The sequence below is a fragment of the Erigeron canadensis genome, chromosome 9, assembly GCF_010389155.1.
Source record: "Erigeron canadensis isolate Cc75 chromosome 9, C_canadensis_v1, whole genome shotgun sequence".
In the NCBI taxonomy this organism is placed as follows: Eukaryota; Viridiplantae; Streptophyta; class Magnoliopsida; order Asterales; family Asteraceae; genus Erigeron; species Erigeron canadensis.
This window is the reverse complement of record NC_057769.1, coordinates 25162031-25182006: the sequence shown is the minus strand read 5'-3', so window position 1 is coordinate 25182006 and position 19976 is coordinate 25162031. Positions and strand designations below refer to the sequence as shown.

At 33.6% G+C, this 19976-nt stretch overlaps 1 protein-coding gene and 1 long non-coding RNA gene across 3 annotated transcripts; both read left to right on the top strand.

The window, feature by feature from the left end:
• The first annotated feature begins 1387 nt into the window (after positions 1–1387).
• On the top strand, positions 1388–2801 carry LOC122581202. The gene is made up of 2 exons (XR_006320982.1): positions 1388–1866; positions 2576–2801. It is a non-coding gene; the product is annotated as an uncharacterized LOC122581202 (long non-coding RNA).
• A 44-nt stretch (positions 2802–2845) lies between these two features.
• LOC122581200 (exportin-7) lies at positions 2846–18859 on the top strand. Of its 2 annotated transcripts, none has more exons than XM_043753372.1 (28): positions 2846–3245; positions 3524–3684; positions 4802–4867; positions 5031–5148; positions 5242–5351; positions 5477–5572; positions 7805–7928; positions 8802–8869; positions 10313–10399; positions 10914–11066; positions 11176–11271; positions 11404–11463; positions 11556–11674; positions 11762–11849; positions 12346–12450; positions 12541–12642; positions 12712–12764; positions 12882–12945; positions 13488–13622; positions 14509–14621; positions 14946–15039; positions 15593–15812; positions 16265–16395; positions 16671–16817; positions 17300–17428; positions 17669–17767; positions 17950–17988; positions 18383–18859. In XM_043753372.1, the coding sequence occupies exons 1-28, from the start codon at positions 3005–3007 to the stop codon at positions 18518–18520; spliced, it is 3156 nt and encodes a 1051-aa protein (XP_043609307.1). In that variant the 5' UTR covers positions 2846–3004; the 3' UTR covers positions 18521–18859. The 2 variants fall into 2 exon arrangements, with proteins under 2 accessions (XP_043609307.1, XP_043609306.1); XM_043753371.1 differs by having other exon boundaries at positions 12538–12642.
• The last annotated feature ends 1117 nt before the right edge of the window (positions 18860–19976 follow it).

Sequence of the window (19976 nt, the reverse complement as noted above, 5' to 3'; positions counted from 1 at the left end):
GTGGCATCCTTCTGAGTAATATTTAAAGCAAATACAAATTTGAAAATTAAGCCGTTAACCAATTTAACAGTTACACATCTATACCGTTAAAGAAAGTCGGTGCCCACATCATGAGGTCGGCAACAATGTTATTATGCGGTATGAGCCAAACCATGGTTGCATACCGTATACAAGGCCATCATCCTAATTTGTAAATTGACATTGTTACATATATAATATTAAAGAAAGGAAAATATTAAATGTATATCAAAAGCTCACCTTTAAAATTTATAGTAAATTTAGAACTATTTAAAAAACCTTAACTAAAGCTCTTAGGACGGTGTTTAACCAAAGTCCTTAGAGAAAATACTAAATACTTAATTAAGTTGTTGAATTATATACATACTAAAAAACAACAGGTTTTTTTACAACTTTGGAAGCAAATAGTGCAAGTATAGCTTATAACTTTTTTTTTCTTTAACTATACAAGCATTTTATATGTAACTTTTTAATTTTTATTTTGTTTTTGTTAATTTTTACTTTTACCCACTAAATATCTTATTTTTTTTACCTTTTAACAAAGTATATTTTTATGTGCATGAATTATACAATACTTTTTAAGTTTTGCTTATTTTCATTTTTATGTCATAAAGTTTATATCTTTTAACATTTGCATCGTTACGTCTTATATTTATGTAACATTTAAATCAAGACAATATATTACATCACTTTCGTCAGATTATTATTATTTGCATTAATATGCTTATTGTTTTTTTCTACCTTATTTACATAGTATTATTCATATAGTTCTTATATGTTGTTTTAGTTATTGTTTCATATTTTGTTGTCTTTTCTTAAGAATTTGTGTACTTCCCCCGATAGCTCAATGGTTGAACACCGACTTTTCATGCTGGAGGTCTTGACTTCGAGACATGAGAAGAACATTCTAAGATATTTCACAAATAAAGTCATTCAGTGAAGCAGGTTTGAGTCCCGCAGAGGAGGCAGAGTTTTATCCCAATTAAATGTCGCCCCTTTGGGCGGTTTAGTTGGGAGCTTCTCCTCCTACTAGGCATTAAGGGTGAAAGGGCTCTCTAGTGTACACTACTATGTATTGAAGTAATCCAAAACTATATCGTGTAAAATCGTCTTACACGACAATGCTATGGTACAAATTACTAGTTGATTCTATTTATAAACTTGATTATGTAATCAATCAAAGGTTTTTGATACTTAGTTGTCCATGTTAAAAGCTGATTACTTTTTGTAAAATCACATGAAGAATTGATATTTAAGGAGGTAAATTTGTGGATGTAATAATTAAGAAGCACATGGTGGATGGTTTTGGGCCATCGGTTTAAGTCCTGTGAGAAATTAACATCACATTTCTTCTCTGTTTTCCCTTTCTTTTTTGGGCTTCTCACTAACTAACAACCCCAACCAAACCAAACTCATCTCTTTCTCTCGTCTTCTCTTCTTTGTATATTGTTAGTCGTAACCCACCTCTTCTCTGTTACATCTATTACTTTATTTTTATTTTATTTATCTAAATCTAAATATATAATACTACTGCTAGTACATCTCTCTACGACTCTACATACATATATATCATCTATATATATATCATCTGTATCTATTCTATCTATATCTTTAGATATACTTCGATTTCGATTTGAATCCTATAAATATTATTATCCTGAAAATTCATTCATCATCATCATCAACTCAACAATTTGAGATCTCATAGCCTTATCTCTACATACATACATATATTATATATAACACCACGGCAGTCAACCGCCGCCATCCACTTCAGGCGAACCTCCATCTACAGCGACGACCGCATACACCCTAGCCGCAATCAACCACCGCCGCCCTCAATCACCGGTTCTTTCTTTCTTTCTTCTTCTTTATTTTGGATTTTCTAGGGTTTTGTAATTGATTTTTTTTATAAAGATTTTTCTTTTACTTATCATTCCTACTAGACGTAATGTGATTAAGAATAATAAAGTTTGAAGGAATTGAAATCGGAAAATGACGTCATTTTAACTTTGATTTTAGTTTGATCTTGATTTGCATTATGCATTTTGCATTTTTATCAAAGATAGTTACTTTGATCTTCATTTCGACGATTTATTCAGCTCGATTTTTATGATGTTGAGAATCCATGACTGCAATATGAAGATCACAAAACATATATACATACATACATATATATATATATATAATATCAGCAAAGAAAGATTATTGATTGAGGTCTTTACTGCTGTGTTGTTGTATTCAACTGCATCGTGTAACTATGAGATTTTCGATGCTTAAATATGTTAAAAAGTTTCATATCATGGTGTATTTGTTTGTCAGAAGATTAAAAGGATTTAAATTTACATTTTTTTGTTATAGTTTCTTACGGTCTTAGTTTAATGGTTAGTTAAGATTTCAAGCAGTTGGTTTTGGTCCTAGTTTTTGATTGCGTAAATGCGTCTTTTTTAGTTCGTTTCCACGATAGCGTATTAGACTGGAAAATAGAGGTCGAAGAAACGATATAAGAAAAGTGAAATTTTTTTTAGTTTTGTTGCTGATTATTTTCTTTTTACAGGATTGTTGCAGTATTCAGTATAGCAAGGATTGGTGACCATTGGCTCATGGTTTAATATCATGGAGTTCTATCCATAGCCTATATATATGTACTTTTTTCTTTTTCTTTTTGACCTTTCACGTGTAATAGGAAGTAGTTTGATGATGAAAGATGCTTCATTGTATGATGAACAATGTAATGATATCATATATCTATGTGTTATAATATAATATGTGGTTGGACGTCATATGCTGTAGTTTATGTTTTTGCGACCCGATGTTGTCCTTTTAGTTATTAATTCATGCCATTACCTTAAGTATTCAACTGAGTCTTATATGTTTGTATAGTTCTCTATCCGGATGCATGACCTCTGCTTGTCGTTTTGTAGACCTAAATTGGATAATTGCTGGTTCTTGACAAGTGAAATCTGATCATTAATTCCAAACAAGAATGGAGAGCTTAGCACAATTGGAAGCTTTGTGTGAGAGACTTTACAATTCACAAGACTCCGTTGAACGAGCTCATGCTGAGAATACTCTAAAGTGCTTTTCAGCAAATACTGATTATATTTCACAATGTCAGTACATACTTGACAATGCTTCAACTCCTTATGCATTAATGCTGGCTAGTTCAAGTCTATTGAAGCAAGTGACCGAGCATACCCTATCCTTGCAACTACGTCTTGATCTACGTAATTCTTCTATGAACCTTGGTTGGCGCTTGTGTTTTCTAGTTGGTAGATCAACATACATCTTATAGCTGCTTTATACAAGCTCTTCTTAATATTAATAATATCTTCATGTGGTTCACCAACCGGCATGGTTATCTTTATGCTTGTTCATATATGCTAGAAGTTGTGATGCTCCCCTATTGCTAAACATTATCTTATATCTGTACCTAATTGCCAATGAAAAAAAAGCTTTTTTCTATTCTGACTTCTCATATGAATCATGCGAACGTCTGATGAAGGGAACTACATTATTACCTATTTGGCAAAAAGGGGACACGAACTGCAGCCGTATGTAATCGGATCTCTAGTCCAGCTCTTGTGTCGGGTGACCAAGTTCGGTTGGTTTGACGATGATAGGTTCAGAGATGCTGTCAAAGACTCCACAAATTTTTTGATCCAGGTATTATATTACCTGCTCCATGAAGTCTCTTTTCTCATGTTCTTCATAGTCCTTTGGGCACAAAGTTTTCCTTTATCTTTTTATGCTTTATCTTTTTCTATTTATTTTGGGAACCATGTTACAAGTCACTTAACATACAAATGGAAAGTAATCTAAATGAAGAACTATAAGTTTTAGTTTATATCATATATGGTGAAGGGCAGTTGGTTTCTAGTCAGGTTTTAAGCTTGGCAAAACTTTCAAGCTATTAGAAAGTTATGAAGAATTAAGAATCTGAAGATTTAAAGATCAGTCTCCATTATTCTTTTAGATTAGCATATAACAAACAATAGCGTTGTTTTTTTTTTGTTTCTAATTCTCCTGTTCTGTTCAAGAAAGCTAGAAAGTTTTTTTTAGATGTGGATTAGAATTTATCTTCATAAGCTGTACAGGTTAAGAGTTGGGAGCTTAAATTAGCATTAAGTTAAGACTCAAGAGTGCAGTAGGAATTGCTCCAGAATAGTCACTCGTCACTGTTGAAGCCTGGCTCTTGTGCACATTAAGATTATATTGCTATCTTGAATTAATCTCAACTCTCAAGAAAATACGATATAAGTATAGTAGTTATAGCGGTCCATAATCAAATGTCGGTCAAGATATTGGTTATTGCGGTGGAATAGGGGTGAGATAGCGGTAATTTTAATAATACTATATACATATAATAATCAGTACGTAATACTTAATATAGATATGAAAAGTCAAGTTTAAAAGTGTCCATATTTGAAACATTAGTGTTAATACTTGCAAAACGTACTGTTTCTTGAAGTTTGGGCCAAAAAAATAAAAAAACAATAAATAAACGCTACAGCACTGCTATCGTTATAGGACCGATATCGGTAAAATAGGGCCGATAATAGTGGGACCTCTATTTTACCTGAGGATCCCTAACCGCTATAGCACCGCTATCCATAACATAGAGTATAGCTGATAAGTTGCTTTTGTAAAAGAGTTGCTCTTGTAAAAGAGTTGCTCTAGTTGGATGCAAGTTCACTTTTTGTTCATGCAATATAATCTTAAGTTTACGCGCATGAATTCAATGCTTTGCATACTTCTCTTACATAATTGTTGTGTTCGGCAGGCATCACCGGGTCATGTTTCAATTGGTTTAAAGATACTAAATCAGCTTGTTTCCGAGATGAATCAGGTTGGTTAATATGTTTCTGCCCTATGATCACTTCATGGCATAATGTAATGTACAACGTTTTGCTAGATAAGGTTGATACATTATTGAATTTCCAGTCTTTTGTGATCATCATTATCAGTCTTCATATCCCCCATTCCCAACTGTTTCCCTGCTTACTATACAGCCAAATCCGGGGTTGCCTTCTACACATCATCGAAGAGTTTCTTGCAACTTTAGGGATCAATCTCTTTTTCAAATTTTCCAAATATCTCTTACATCCCTGCAACAGCTGAAAAGTGATGGTAATATGATAGTAATTTTCTGCTTTACTCCTGGTAGATATCTTACTGGTTTTATTTATATTGTCATTCTAAACGTTGATTTTTCGCCTGCAGTTGGCAGTCGCTTGCAAGAGTTGGCACTGTCTCTGGCATTGAAATGTCTGTCATTTGATTTTATTGCATCGTCAATTGATGAAAGCTCGGACGAGTTCGGTACTGTTCAGGTATTAGTATACTTTTTATTCATATATGAAGCAAAACAAGTTGACTGTATATATCCTCAAAGATATATATCCAATTTAGTGCTTTGCCATTAATCGAACAAATAAAACTTCTGGTGAATTTGTAGATTCCATCTGGGTGGAAGCCGCTTTTAGAAGATCCTTCGACACTACAAATTTTTTTTGATTACTATGCAATCACTAAGCCTCCTTTATCTAAAGAGGTGAGTCACTGTTTTCATCTATAGAATGCATCTCATAACTTCTTAGGTGATTCTGGTTGTATTCTGAACTTCATACCATTGCTATTTGAGTTTGTTCTCACCATGTTTGTATATGCTGATAATTGGTTCTATTTAATTCTGAACTTCCTAGCGTTATTTCACCATCTCTGTAAATCTAAAAAGTCATGAAAAATGACTTATTTGGTAAAGGGGATATGGTCATTTATAAACTGAATTTAGGAATGGGAAATGGAACACGGGGAGTTCATACTTTTCAGTATGACTTTCAAATGGAAAAGTGAAAATAAATGATTTTGCAACTGGTATAGGCTTTTGCCATAAAGTGAGTTTCTGCATGCTTGCTTTTCTTTCTTTTCCCACCAGCATTAGCTATTCCATTGCTTGAAACATGCTCGGGTTTCCAGTTCAGTTCCCTACATTGTGAGAATTCAATAGAAGATGAACTTGAGCTTTCTTTGCAGGAATAGTGATAACCTGATGTGTATCAGACCTGAAAGTAGCAACACAATAAGAATAAAACAGAAAATAATTAAAAGGGAAGACAATCGATAGATAATCTGGATTAATGCCCTAGTGGCTCTATCTGGATTAATGCCCTAGCATCCCTAGTTCCTAAGAACAATAATAATAATCTCCATACTCGAAACGGTGACCTAATGACCTTATTTAACCAAGCTGACAACTTACCCTAACTTGGTGCACAAGATACTAAATTATTAATAATAATAATAATATGCGCCCTCTTGTCTGGCCCAACCCAATGGGCCTCTTGATTAGTATCATAACCCTGCTTTTAATGTGTACATGATTTTATGGGAAATCTTGTAAAACTATCATCTATGACCCACAAGATGTAATTATTATTATTCAAAATGGAAAATGAGCACATGAACCATCCAATGTGCCAATCCGTTGGAACGACCAATATGATATAAGGATTTGCACACATTACATTGGAATGTGTTTGTGTGTTTATATAAAAGGTTGAATGGACATCTATTAGGGCTCGGTTGTGCTGGAATCCAAGATTGCAAATTCAATAGCTGTGATGTGTGCCTTGAAAGTCTTTCCTGCCAATAATAGTTTTTATTAACCAACAGTTAATCCAACCTCATTAATTAGTATCACTTTCTATTAATTTTTTCTCTGGTAGCAGTGTGCCATATATGTAGATCTTGCAATATAATGCAAGCCTGGGGAGATGTTTATGTACTTGATATTTCATTAAAATGGAGAAGAGGAACATATATGATGGAGAGAGCTGATACGTTCATTCATTATCTATCCATATAAATCTGACTGAAGACTCAAATTGACTAATATTAGCGGTGAAAGTTTTCCTAAGACTTTACAGTACAAATAGTATTCTTTCATCTGCTGCCTTATACTACATTTATTTCATAAAATGTAATCAACAGTTGGGGTTGCTAAATAAAATTTATGAGAGTCAGTGGTATACGGGACCTAAATTTTGCGTGCAGTTTACTTTAAACCAATTGTAGAGTAGCCAGACCTTACATCTGATCTTTTAGAATCAAATGCATGAAGGAGTTCTTGAATCTTTTGTAAAAAATCCTAAGATGTTATTTTTTCACTAAGAAATCCGTCTAAGCTCCACTATATTAGCTATATTGCACTTTGGGCTTTTGTTCTGTGTTTTTTTTTTTGTTTTCTTTACTTTGTTGTACTTGTTCAACACTTGCCTTATATCGCCCCCCATTTGCAACTTGGCAACTGATAGATTCATCTTCCTTCCAAATTCTCATTACTAGTGCATGGCTCGCTGCCTTCGCTTGCAATTGCCATAGATTCCTGATATGGGCATAAAGTAGTAAGCATAAGCACCAAAGCTTGTTTTGTTCTATGACGGTTCAAACTTAGCTGAAGTAATGTCTTTTACTCCATATCCCCATACCCTACATTACTTTTATCTTTTTTTATACATTATGAAATGTCATGATGTCAAAAGAATGTTGCATTGACCGTGAATGTTAATACTTAAAATATTGTTCACTGTCATTATGTGAACGTTATTGATATTTAAAGTAGAATCTAGAAATTCTTAATCTTTTGCTTGTCGTCAGCCAAGAAGAAAATTATTATAAATGAAGTGCATTTGGAAACATACTGCCATCCATCAGCCTGATATCTTTTTTCGTTACTCGTCAGCATAATATATGGAAGCATCCTTAATCTATTATGTATTTATAGGCCCTGGAATGCTTAGTAAGATTGGCTTCAGTAAGGCGCTCTCTGTTTTCAAATGATGCCGCACGTTCTAAATTTCTAGCACATTTAATGACTGGAACCAAAGAGATCTTACAAGCAGGTCAAGGTACATGGTTCTCTTTTATACTTCTAATTGAAGTCTAGTGATGCCAGTTGTCCCACATATAAACTACTAGTGGTTTAGTTTTTCATACCAAGAGATCTCTTGTATCTGTCAATTGCCTCAATTCTATAAGGGCAAGGAGCATACGTACATACATACATACACATATGTATGCATTTATGTGTATGTGTATATTTTTTATTTTTTTTGTTGTATGTGTATATATATATTGGGTTGACTTCAGAAAAAGACTTTATTGTTTTTTCTCTTGAAGAGTTCTGACCTCTTTTGTACTGAGAATAAACGCAACAGGAAGACTTTATAGTTAGACTTACCTTCTCAACCCTTGCACAGGGAATTAATTTTGGGGAGCCAATCTTCTTTTTTTTTCTTTACTCTAGACTTTACTTAAGATTCCCTGTGAATGTCTCTTTTCATTTGGCCTTGCATATTGAGGCACTTGCTGCCCAACAATTTTAGTAATACTATGATATAATATTAGAGCTATTGTCACAATAAGCCCTTAATAGGAGGGTGGAGTTGCCAACTGTAGCACGTTTGATTTAGTAAATAATGCTGAAATGTTTTCCTTAAAGAAGGAATATCATTGGTACTCATGGTTGAAGACTCAGTACAACTAGGTGAAGTGTTCTGCTAAATGTCTGCTTCAAGTATATTTTAATATTTAAAATCTTGTGTGACCCAAACTTTGAATTGGTTACTAATATATGATATTTATATTATATGGCTTCAAGATATGTTATCTATAAGGCTATAACTTTGGTGTGCATATCATCCTCCTTTTCCTGTTTTATTCTGACCTTTATGTTCTGTGACTAACATGATCTAAAAGTTTGTTTATGACTTCTGACCCAGGTCTTGCTGATCATGATAATTACCATGAATATTGTCGTCTTCTTGGACGGTTTAGAGTTAACTATCAGGTGATTTATGTAACTGTTTGCATTTTTAATAACTCCTTTTCTGAATTACCAGTGTTGTCGTGTTGAGTTTCTTCATGTCTTTAAGTGTTAGCCTTACATACATGTACATGTCTTTATTCAAACTATTAGTAAAGATACTACTGTAATTATTTCAATTGATGAGATATCATATATTCTTAATAAATTTTTCTGAAATAACATGCTTGCCCAACAAGAAAAAGAATGGTTTATTGATTAAACCTCTGATTTGTAAATAACTGCTTGTTTTTCTTTCCAAGCTTCTACAATGTAACTCTTTTTATATTTGCCATGTGATATTACGTTCTAGTGGTGAGACATTTAGGTCATACTTTAAGTGGCCTGAGTTGATGGTATGGTTCAAACTTTATTATAAATAGGATCCTGTAGCAAGTTATCTTTTGGGAAGCATCTTGTCGATTAGCATCATGGATGGTTTTAGGGCTCATATCCTTCCTGGATTTGATTTCTTCTACCAGTTACACATTATACACGTAAATAACAAGTGAGGGCATAAAACAAAAAAATGAGCACCTTGATTATGTCTGCTTTTTAATGAATCTCAACACACACTCACATGTATGTGTGCTATGTATTTTCACATGTGAAAAAACCCAAACTTTTCACGTTTTTTTTTTCACATGTTTTGCACTGTTTTGAGTTCTTGAGCATCCATATTGATCTAAGGGCTGAAATCGGGGAAACCAAATGAACTGACCCGTATATTATGTTTACGTTATATTTACACAAGTAATAGTGTACTAATGGTACATCCACGTAAAACATCCTCATATTTAGTAACAAAAGCATGACACTAGGCAAATCCAAGAGATAAGAGAAGTAGTGAGAATAAGTGGATGCCACATGTCATGATGTTTTTGTATTAGCGTATCTGATTAGGAAAGATCGTCTCTCATACCAACAGGCACCCTTTGGTATTTGGGTGTTTTTTATTTTATTTTTTTTGTGGTGGTTTCGGTGGTGATGATGTAGGAAAGGGCAAGAAAGGGTGATGTCTTACATTTTTATCATGTGGGGAAGGGTGATGTGGTACATTTTGATTGGTAGAGTTGAATCTGATTTGTGGGTGGGTGTACTGGTGTAGGGGTTGGTGGTGCTTAATGCTTTTAGTGAAAGCATTGATAGATATTGATAGATAGTTACATACATACATGCTCACTCTTTCTTAATATCTAGATTATGAAAGTAATCATACTAAGCAAAATAGTTATTGCACTTGAAACTCACATCTGTGATCTGCTATTTAACAGCAAGAGCAAGAAGTAATCATAGTAACCTACAGAGGTTTTATATTTGAATATGACATCTGTGATTGGTAGCACCATATTGGGAACTCGGGTTGTTTGTTTGGGCCAACTGTTATTTGTTCTCTCTTGGTAATATTATCTGTTGTTTTGGTTGCAGCTATCAGAACTTGTGAATGTTGAAGGCTACAGTGATTGGATACGCTTGGTTGCAGAGTTTACTTTAAAATCGTTGCAGTCATGGCAGGTTGCTTTTGGTGTTTACAACTTAAACAATCTGAGAAGTTGACATAACAATGTTCTTTAAACTATTTCTTAAGAAGTAAACATGAGCCCTGCTAGCCTTAGTACTTAGTTCAGTAGTGAATTCTTCATGCATGTTATAAATAGTATATTGTCAGAGTTCTTCCAATAGTTCCTTTGGATTTGAAGTATTAATTCTAATAGACGAAGCCATGTTTCTTCTATATAATTTCATGCATACATGTGAGGAAACAGATAACAGTGACTCATGAACCATATGTTCAAAAGTACATCATTGTATATTAATCTGAATTAATAATAACCGTGAGGGCCATGGGGATTATGTATTTGATTAAGAAGTACAACATCAGTGTACATTGATCATTCAACGACGTTCTTAGGTGATAATGCTGCATATATATTTGGAGCTAAAGATTATACTTGTTTTTAGATATAATACAACATAGTTAGTATGTTGAACCTTGTCATGAGTTCAATGTATTGATTGACCCTTGCAGTGGGCTAGTAGCAGCGTATACTATCTTTTGGGGCTGTGGTCACGGTTGGTAACATCTGTGCCCTACTTGAAAGCTGATGCACCTAGCTTGCTTGACGAATTTGTGCCGAAGATTAGTGAAGGTTTTATTACCTCACGATTTGATTCTGTGCAGGTATGTGGTGCATTGTCTATGAATATTATATTTTAATGTTTTGCAAAGAGAAATTACGTCTTCCTCTTTAATTACCACAAGCTTCCATTTATTCATTTCCAAAATGTAGGCTACTCCCCAAGATGACCTCTCTGAAAATCCTCTTGATAATGTAGAGCTTCTTCAAGATCAGCTTGACTGCTTTCCGTATCTATGCAGATTTCAGGTCTAAATGCTCATGTACTTGGTGGTATTATCTGTTTAGGAGCTATCATAAAAATTTGATGTTTGTTATCTGCAATCATCTAATTACGGCTAAAAAGCTGATAGCTTGATCAGTTGCTCTTTTGCATTTCAGTATGAAAGGAGTAGTTTATTTATTATAAATATTGTGGAGCCCATCCTGCAACTGTATACGGTACTCTTTAGTGCATATTGTTTTCCGTTCATATATTTCCTTGTACTTATTTAGTGATATTTAATGTGTTTTGTTGCGGTGTTTCTTAATAGGAAAGAGCACAGCATCAGATTAGTGATAATAATGAATTATCAGTCATTGAAGCCAAATTAGCTTGGATAGTTCATATTGTTGCTGCTATATTAAAGATTAAACAATGTAGTGGTTGCAGGTATCCAAGTTTAAGTCCTAGATTAAAAGTTCTGCTAACATGACCGGGAAACTTTGTTGTCCACTGACCACTTTTTTTTTTTCACAGCACGGATTCCCAAGAGGCTGTTGATGCAGAGCTATCCGCTCGTGTATTGCGTATTATAAATACCACTGATAGTGGATTACATAGTCGGGTAATTTAGCTAAGTGCACAATAATCTACACATCTAGTCACTAGTCAGATTGGTCCCCCAACGAAAATTATAAGTATTTGCAATTGTCACATGGTATTAAAAACACCCATGATCCACGTTTCTGATTGTTATGTACTGAATCATAGTAGAGCTATGTTCTGTACAGAACCTTTTAATTTTGATTTATGTATTACTGATGTAAACTTTTTGGACATTTCGATTATATAAAATCAATTATCGGGTAAAATTTACAACATTATATCGTATATTGCATCGAAGACATCCAGAGCGATCATACCCCATCTGTAATGAACTTTTGGAGACCTAGCGAACTGCATCCTGAACCACTATCTCTTACTGGAGCTATCGGAGTTCGATGTGTATAACTTTCTATTTTACCACGGTCTAGGAAACCAAGTTTAATCTATGTTTTCGCTGTAATTAATAGATTTAATAACTTTCTATTTGAGGATGATGGATTAATCTATATCTGCAGAGATACGGTGAACTTAGCAAGCAGAGGCTCGACCAGGCAATTTTGACATTCTTTCAACACTTCAGAAAGTCTTACGTAGGTGACCAAGCTATGCATTCATCTAAGGTAAGTAAAGCAAGTGACCGTTGGTGGATGCTCTAGGTTGTTTTTCATGATATATCTATATTAAAATGCATTCCGTTTATGATGCAGCAGCTCTATGGACGTTTATCTGAGCTGCTGGGGTTGCAAGATCATCTTCAAGCATTAAATTTGATTGTTGGGAAAATTGCAACAAACCTCAGGTGTTACACAGAGGTAGTTAATTCTCCGTTTTGGTTGCTTCTCTGAAAATTTGTACCGTTTCTTATTAATTCTTTCTTACAGAGTGAGGAAGTTATTGACCACACCTTAAGTCTCTTTTTGGAACTGGCATCTGGGTTAGTTATTTTATCTAGTATTTCATGATTTATCTTTATGAAATGTGTATATGTGTGTGTTTTTTTTTTGTCTGTAGGAATTATACTTGTTCGTGAGTTAATTATATCTTATTGCAGATATATGACAGGAAAGCTACTTATGAAGTTGGACACTGTGAAGTTTATTGTTGCGAATCATACAGTAATTCTCTACCTGTTATATACTTATATAGCGTTCAAAGCTTCTTCTTAGGCTTCCTTAAGCGACCTAACCATATAGAGCCTGCACATCTTCCATTAGTTAGGGACACTAATAGGCAGCATTGGTGTTACAGCTCTGCAACCTCTACCAATTTGAAAAGAAGCAATTTGATATTCTATAATATATACTCATCTATAAGAAAAAGGGCAACTCTGAAGTATTCTTTCTTGTCATTACCATGTAGTTAGTTTTTTTGCAACAATTAATTAGGCATTCAAACAAATAATTGTATCCATCTGACATAAGATCAAAGTTTTGATTATAATGTCTGTAATTATAAAATAGTTTAAATTAATAAATTAAAATGAATTTATGAATCTATTTATGCAATTTTGATACGCTGCTTGGGTGAATAAGCAGTAGAGTATTACCTGTCAGCTTAACTCATCTTGATTCCTTTTAGAACTCTTTTGATTTCTTTTCATAACTTGATAGTGCTTTTCTCACACTAAACATTTATAATTTGCCATTTTTATTTGCAGAGGGAACACTTCCCATTTCTCCATGAATACAGATGCTCTCGCAGTAGGACTACATTTTATTACACTATTGGCTGGCTAATTTTCATGGAGGACAGTCCTGTTAAGTTTAAGTCTTCTATGGATCCACTGTTACAGGTACACTCTTATTATCATTATGTTTTTCTGTCTGGATTTGAACTATTTCCTAACAAGCTTCATTTGAATAATATGATTCTGACTATATTTTTACCACCAGTCACTGTGTGAGCTGATGCACTGTTTTTTGTTTAATGAGTAACCAATGCTTATTTATTTTCTGTTTAATATTTGAAGGAAATCACATAAGTGAAACATATTGATAGGATTGTTCCTGCCCCAAAATGTCAAAAGTGCGAAATTACTACGAATACTCGAGTTACAGACACATCCCTCAAATCTTTTCGTTGAGCAATTCCAATTTGCAATCATGACACAGCTACACCACGTGACTACAAAACTAGATTCGAAGTTTACCACCTAAATCTGCCACAATTTAGGCTAGCAATGGAAAATTACTCTCTAAACAATTTTGTTAAAAGAGAATTATGAGTAAAATTAAGCCAAAGAAAACTATCACTTTCATTGACGTAATTGCATACATACAAAATGATGAGTTCAAAACTACCCACTACCTTACAAACTAGGAATACAATAAAGCTACTTTTTTTTTGACCAATTCAACAATGGAAGTAAACTAGTGTTGGGGGAGCATGGTATAAAATCAGGCACTTCTATGTAAATTTATAGTCAGAAATATAACTAGTATTACATGTCCTTTTTTCCTGTATGTTTCATATCTTGACCCATGAGCACACCTTTGTTACATGTTGTATTCAATATTGTGTTTATAATTCTATATTTCTGTTACTACAAATCCAGATATTCACAGATAGTTCTAGGTTACTACAAACCACGCTTGTCTTTATTCTTTTTCTTATCCTGACAATATCTTCTTCATTGTCCATTGTCATTTTCCAGTTTTTGTTTATGTTTTTGGTTCTAGGTATTTATCAGTTTGGAGTCGATTCCTGATGCTATGTTTCGCACTGATACGGTCAAATATGCATTAATTGGACTGATGAGGGATTTACGCGGAATTGCAATGGCCACTAATAGGTTGGATTATCTTTACTAGATAGTTTCATGTATACATATATATATATATATATATATATATATAGGAAGAGGTTCATGTGAGAACCATTTGATTTGGAAGTACCATGAGAACCTTTAGACTATAACTTCATAACTTGACATGTTCGTATGTGAATGGCATATGTGAATAAATGCGTTCACATATGAACAGATCAAGTTATACTTAATATTACATATTTTCTTATGTGAATGGTTATCGCCTGAACCTTCCCCTATATATATATATATATATATATCTTGAGTTATATTGTGATTATAAATGGCGCTGTATTTGATCAATTTCAGTCGAAGAACTTATGGACTTCTGTTTGACTGGTTATATCCTTCTCACATGCCAATCCTTTTAAAAGGGATCTCACATTGGGCAGACACACCGGAGGTAATTTCACAAATACCTTCATCGATCAACGTAACCAATAATTGTTGGTCTTAGGTTGTTTTTTTAATTCTCACGAGTCACTTCCATCTAAATCTATTGGGATATACTACGTGTAAAATATTCATATAAGTCCCTATATGAAATGTGTACTTTTCTATGAGATGGGAAATGAAAGGAACATTATTGGAAAAAACATTCATATCTTGCATTAGAAATCAACATTTGGAGAGTAATTCTATTAGTTTTTGAGAGAGGTTCGTTGGATCGAAAGAGTAAATATCTAGGAATATGACCCAAGTAAATAGAAGTATATTCCTAACATTGATTTGGTTTGAGATATGTACACAACCTTTTGCCATATACAATAAATGTATGCATCATATATTCACATAGTTATACACTGTGTAGTATATCTAGGATGCATACTTTCCAAGAGATGTGACGATTTGTTTATTGCTCATTACTTCCTCTTTATGTTGTGAATTTGATGGACAATAGAATGTACATTCTATTTTTCTTAAAAAGATACTCGAGCAAAAGTTTAATCTTGCAGGTCACTACCCCATTACTGAAATTTATGGCTGAATTTGTATTGAACAAGGCTCAACGTTTAACTTTTGATTCCTCTTCACCCAACGGGATACTTCTTTTCCGAGAAGTTAGTAAACTTCTTGTGGCATATGGATCAAGGATCTTATCAATGCCCAATGTCGCGGATATATACGCCTTCAAATACAAGGGGATATGGATTGCATTGACCATTCTTTCAAGGGGTAAACAATCTTTCATATAGTTTATTCCATCATTAATTATCAATCTAGATTGCATGATTCTTTTCATTTTCATGTGTTGCATATTGATTCTTTTCAGATTATTTGTTTCTCATCATTCTTGGCTTGGTTTTAGTTGCAAGTATTATTTTGTGGCATTTGGCGTTAGTGCTTTTGATTTTATGCTCTATTTTGGCTTAGTAAATGTGTTATGCTGATGTTTTCTTATTCATGCATCGCTTGCTGACTTAGTATTCTTTAAAAACGAAATTCTTCATACCTGTTTGGATTTTTGTTGCTGCTGGCATGTTCATATTTTTGGATATGTCTCTCTCGTTCTTTTTTTTCCCCTGACATGTTTCTTATGTTTCAAACACTTTGTACTCTGGTGGATTTTGGCACGGTGTTGGTCACTTTCATGTGATTTTGTTACTAATGCTCTTAACTAATGACAGCTCTTGCTGGAAATTATGTAAATTTTGGAGTGTTCGAACTATATGGAGATAGGGCCCTAGCCGATGCACTTGAAATTGCTTTAAAGATGACCGTCTCAGTTCCCTTGGCTGATATTTTGGCTTACAGGAAGGTATGTGGATCTATTTGGTAAAAGCTGAATAGCTAAATTGTTAATCTTTTGTTGGTGTCAAATTCTTGACGCAAGTAAAAAAAAGGTTATGGAGGGAAACCTGTGTTCTTGACATAAGTAGATTTTTATTTATCTAAAATTTTTAGAATGTTAGTCGATAAAGAAACTTGTAGATATTGGATATTTGATATTGGATTAAAAGTTACCATTTTTGCTGCACATGGTTTGTTCAGGTTTTATATCACCCTAAAACTTATTTGATGTGTATTTTGTAGCTTACAAAGGCATATTATGCGTTTTTGGAGGTTCTATTCAATAGCCATATTGTTTACATGCTGAACCTGGATATGAACATGTTCATGCATATAGTTGGCTCGTTAGAGTCTGGGTTAAAGGGCCTTGATACAAGTATCTCAACTCAGGTATTTATTAAGCGACTTATATTCCTTAACTGATTTGTTTGCCTCTAGGAGATATGATGTTAATAATGAGCTATCAACACATTCTTGTAACAAATACATTTTATATTGTAGTACCGCTCCTCTTCATTTTTTATATGAAAGTGATCTAATAGAACACCGTACCTTTCAGTTTTGCATTCTGAAATAAGACATAATTATTCTTTGTTGTTCATTAACATTGAAGTACCAATTTTCATAAATCTTGTGCATACATGCTATGGTATATAAACATAATATTAGTTCAAAACGAGAATATGAATGTGGTTCTTTGTTTTGGGTACATACATAGATAAGCATATATGAATGTATATGTTTGAAGCCTATCTTTTGTCCCAACCGATGACTCATCTTTGCAATATTTCTTTACATAATCTGTAACAATAATTACATTATTCTAAACTTTTTACAAGTTTTTCATGAAATTTTGATACTTCATATGTCAGGCTGCATCGGCAGTAGATAATTTGGCTGCATTTTATTTTAACAACATCACCATTGCGGAGGCACCAACTTCACCCGCTGCAGTGACTCTTGGTCGGCATATTGCAGAGTGCCCAACATTGTTTCCAGAAGTAAGATATATTGACCTTAACAATTGCATTTGGTAATATGAGCCAATCTGATATGACCAAATGTTCATTTACAAAGAATCTGAAAATGACATGAAATTTTTTGGTGTAGCTCCTATGCCGTTGTTATCTAAAAGCTTCATATCCAAGTGTCTTTAATATAGATTCTTATATACTCAAACCTTACATGATTTACAGTTAGCTTGAGTGGATATCTCATCTATTTGTTTTTTAATCCAACAGATACTGAAGACCTTGTTTGAGATTGTTTTGTTTGAGGATTGTGGGAATCAATGGAGCCTCAGCAGACCAATGCTAAGCTTGATATTGATTAATGAACAGGTGACAAGATGCCCTCTGATTATCATTTTATTTGTTTATTTTTTCTATATTTATAACTAATAGATAACAATGGTTGGATTGTATATAGATTCTCCTTTTAATACATTTTAATATGCTACACTATAGTATGTTTGGTATTGATTGAGGCTTCTAACTGAAGTATCCATCATTTTAATTGGCAGATATTTTCGGATCTGAAAGCTCATATTTTAGGGTCACAGGTTTGTGCCTTCATCTCTGACTCTCTGTCTATGCATTAAGTTTTCTAATGGGATAACTTCTGAGTTACCTTCCAATAAGACACAACAATATCACTATTGAAATTTGAACTCGTGTTTACGGCTTCATTTTCACGTCAGTTTTACTTGCCAATGAATATGATGAATCACCTTCCATACAAAAGGGCATGATGTATATAGTTGTCGACTTCGTTTTTATTAGCTACTAGCAAAATATGGAAGACATCATGAAAGTGAATTATGCAACTCTTATGTATAAACTAAAGTTGGTAATCTCAACTTTTATGTCTAGTATTATTTGTGTCTGGAAACTCAGCTCCCGAGTTTAACAAATTTCTGTTATAGCTGAATTCGTTCTCTATATGTGACATTGCAGCCAGCAGATCAGCATCAACGACTTTCCTTGTGTTTTGACAAGCTAATGGCTGACATCTCCAGAAGCCTAGATTCGAAGAACCGAGACAAGTTCACTCAAAATTTAACAGTATTCAGACATGATTTTCGTGTCAAGTAAGCAATCTCTCAAGTTTGGTGTGTCGATCACCTGTATAGACAAAACCTTAGCATTTAAACGAAAAAAATCAAATGTCATAGAAGCTCCTGTGCTGGCGATTACTGTGCGTAAACGTAAATGTCGAGATGCACGCGAAGATACTGATGTTTGCAGGGTGTAGTGGCATTATTGTTTGTACAGCCTTTAATGGAAAAGGGAGAATAGTATTTGAAGGTATCTGATTGTAGCATATTCTATTTATGAGATGACTAATACCGTCACATATCATATTTTTGAATGATAAAGAAAAGTAATATGCTGATCCAAAGTTGCCTATATATGTTGTATCAGGTTTTCTAATGGATAACTTTTAACACTGTTGGTGGTATCTAGTACTTGCAACAAAGAATTTCTTCCTGAGTTTCTTTTGTTTCAATACTATCCTGAAAATAAAACGAGAATCATCTTTATAGACAATTATATTATTAAAGATGAAACAAGAATCATTTAGAAAATATAAGGATAAGGATTTTGCATAATTTATAAAATAATAATCGTAAAAAAGGTGTTGGCTGCTACATAAATAAAGAATATTTCGAGCTTCGGTGACAACTGCTATGAATTTCTTCTGCAGCTATGTTTTTTTTCTTCGTATTTGAAAGTATTTGTAAAGCACAATACAACATTTAGAACTATTATTTGACTTAACAACGGTTCTCCAATCTACATTATTACCTAATTGGTTTTTGATGACTCCATCCTAACAATCGACACATCCCTTGTCAGGCTTAATCATCAATATATTTCATATATTTAGGTAGGGCTTTATTCTCATGCGTGATAGAGTTTTACTCATGCATGAATGTGACTCGAGCCACTGGGGGCTACATTTTTGGAAAAACTGAAAAATTTTGCAAACAAAGAAGCTAGATTTAATGTGCTCTGAACTCTTTTATATATTGGGAGTTCTTTATAAAATTCACCACAAAGACATTTGTGAATAAAAACAAGTATACTTATACGATTCTTATAAAAAATGGAATGTTTTTCACATTAGATACCTGTTAATTAGTAGAAGTGAACCATATTCTATGAGGCATAGGATTGTACTTAAACCCAGGAATAGATTTCTTTTAGGACAGGTTGGGTTAAATGAGTGTATAGGATTGAGGCCTACTGATTTAATAGGACCTTAATTAATTCTTCAATATTTTTTTTATCTGTTGTTAAAGCTTTCGTTTACTCTCAATAGAATCATGATAGAGTACTCGAGGGAATCATAATCAAGACGGGACTGAAACTAGTGTTGCCGCTGCTAAAAGGCTGTGAAAAATCGGGATTGCTAATCATCTCCAACACAATAAGTTAATTTCTCGGTCAAATCCATGACCTCTGTCTCCAAAGGCCAGGGTGTTTACCAAGATCCAACCATGCTCCTTTAGGGATGCAAATTGGGCAATATAATGGTATTATAGTA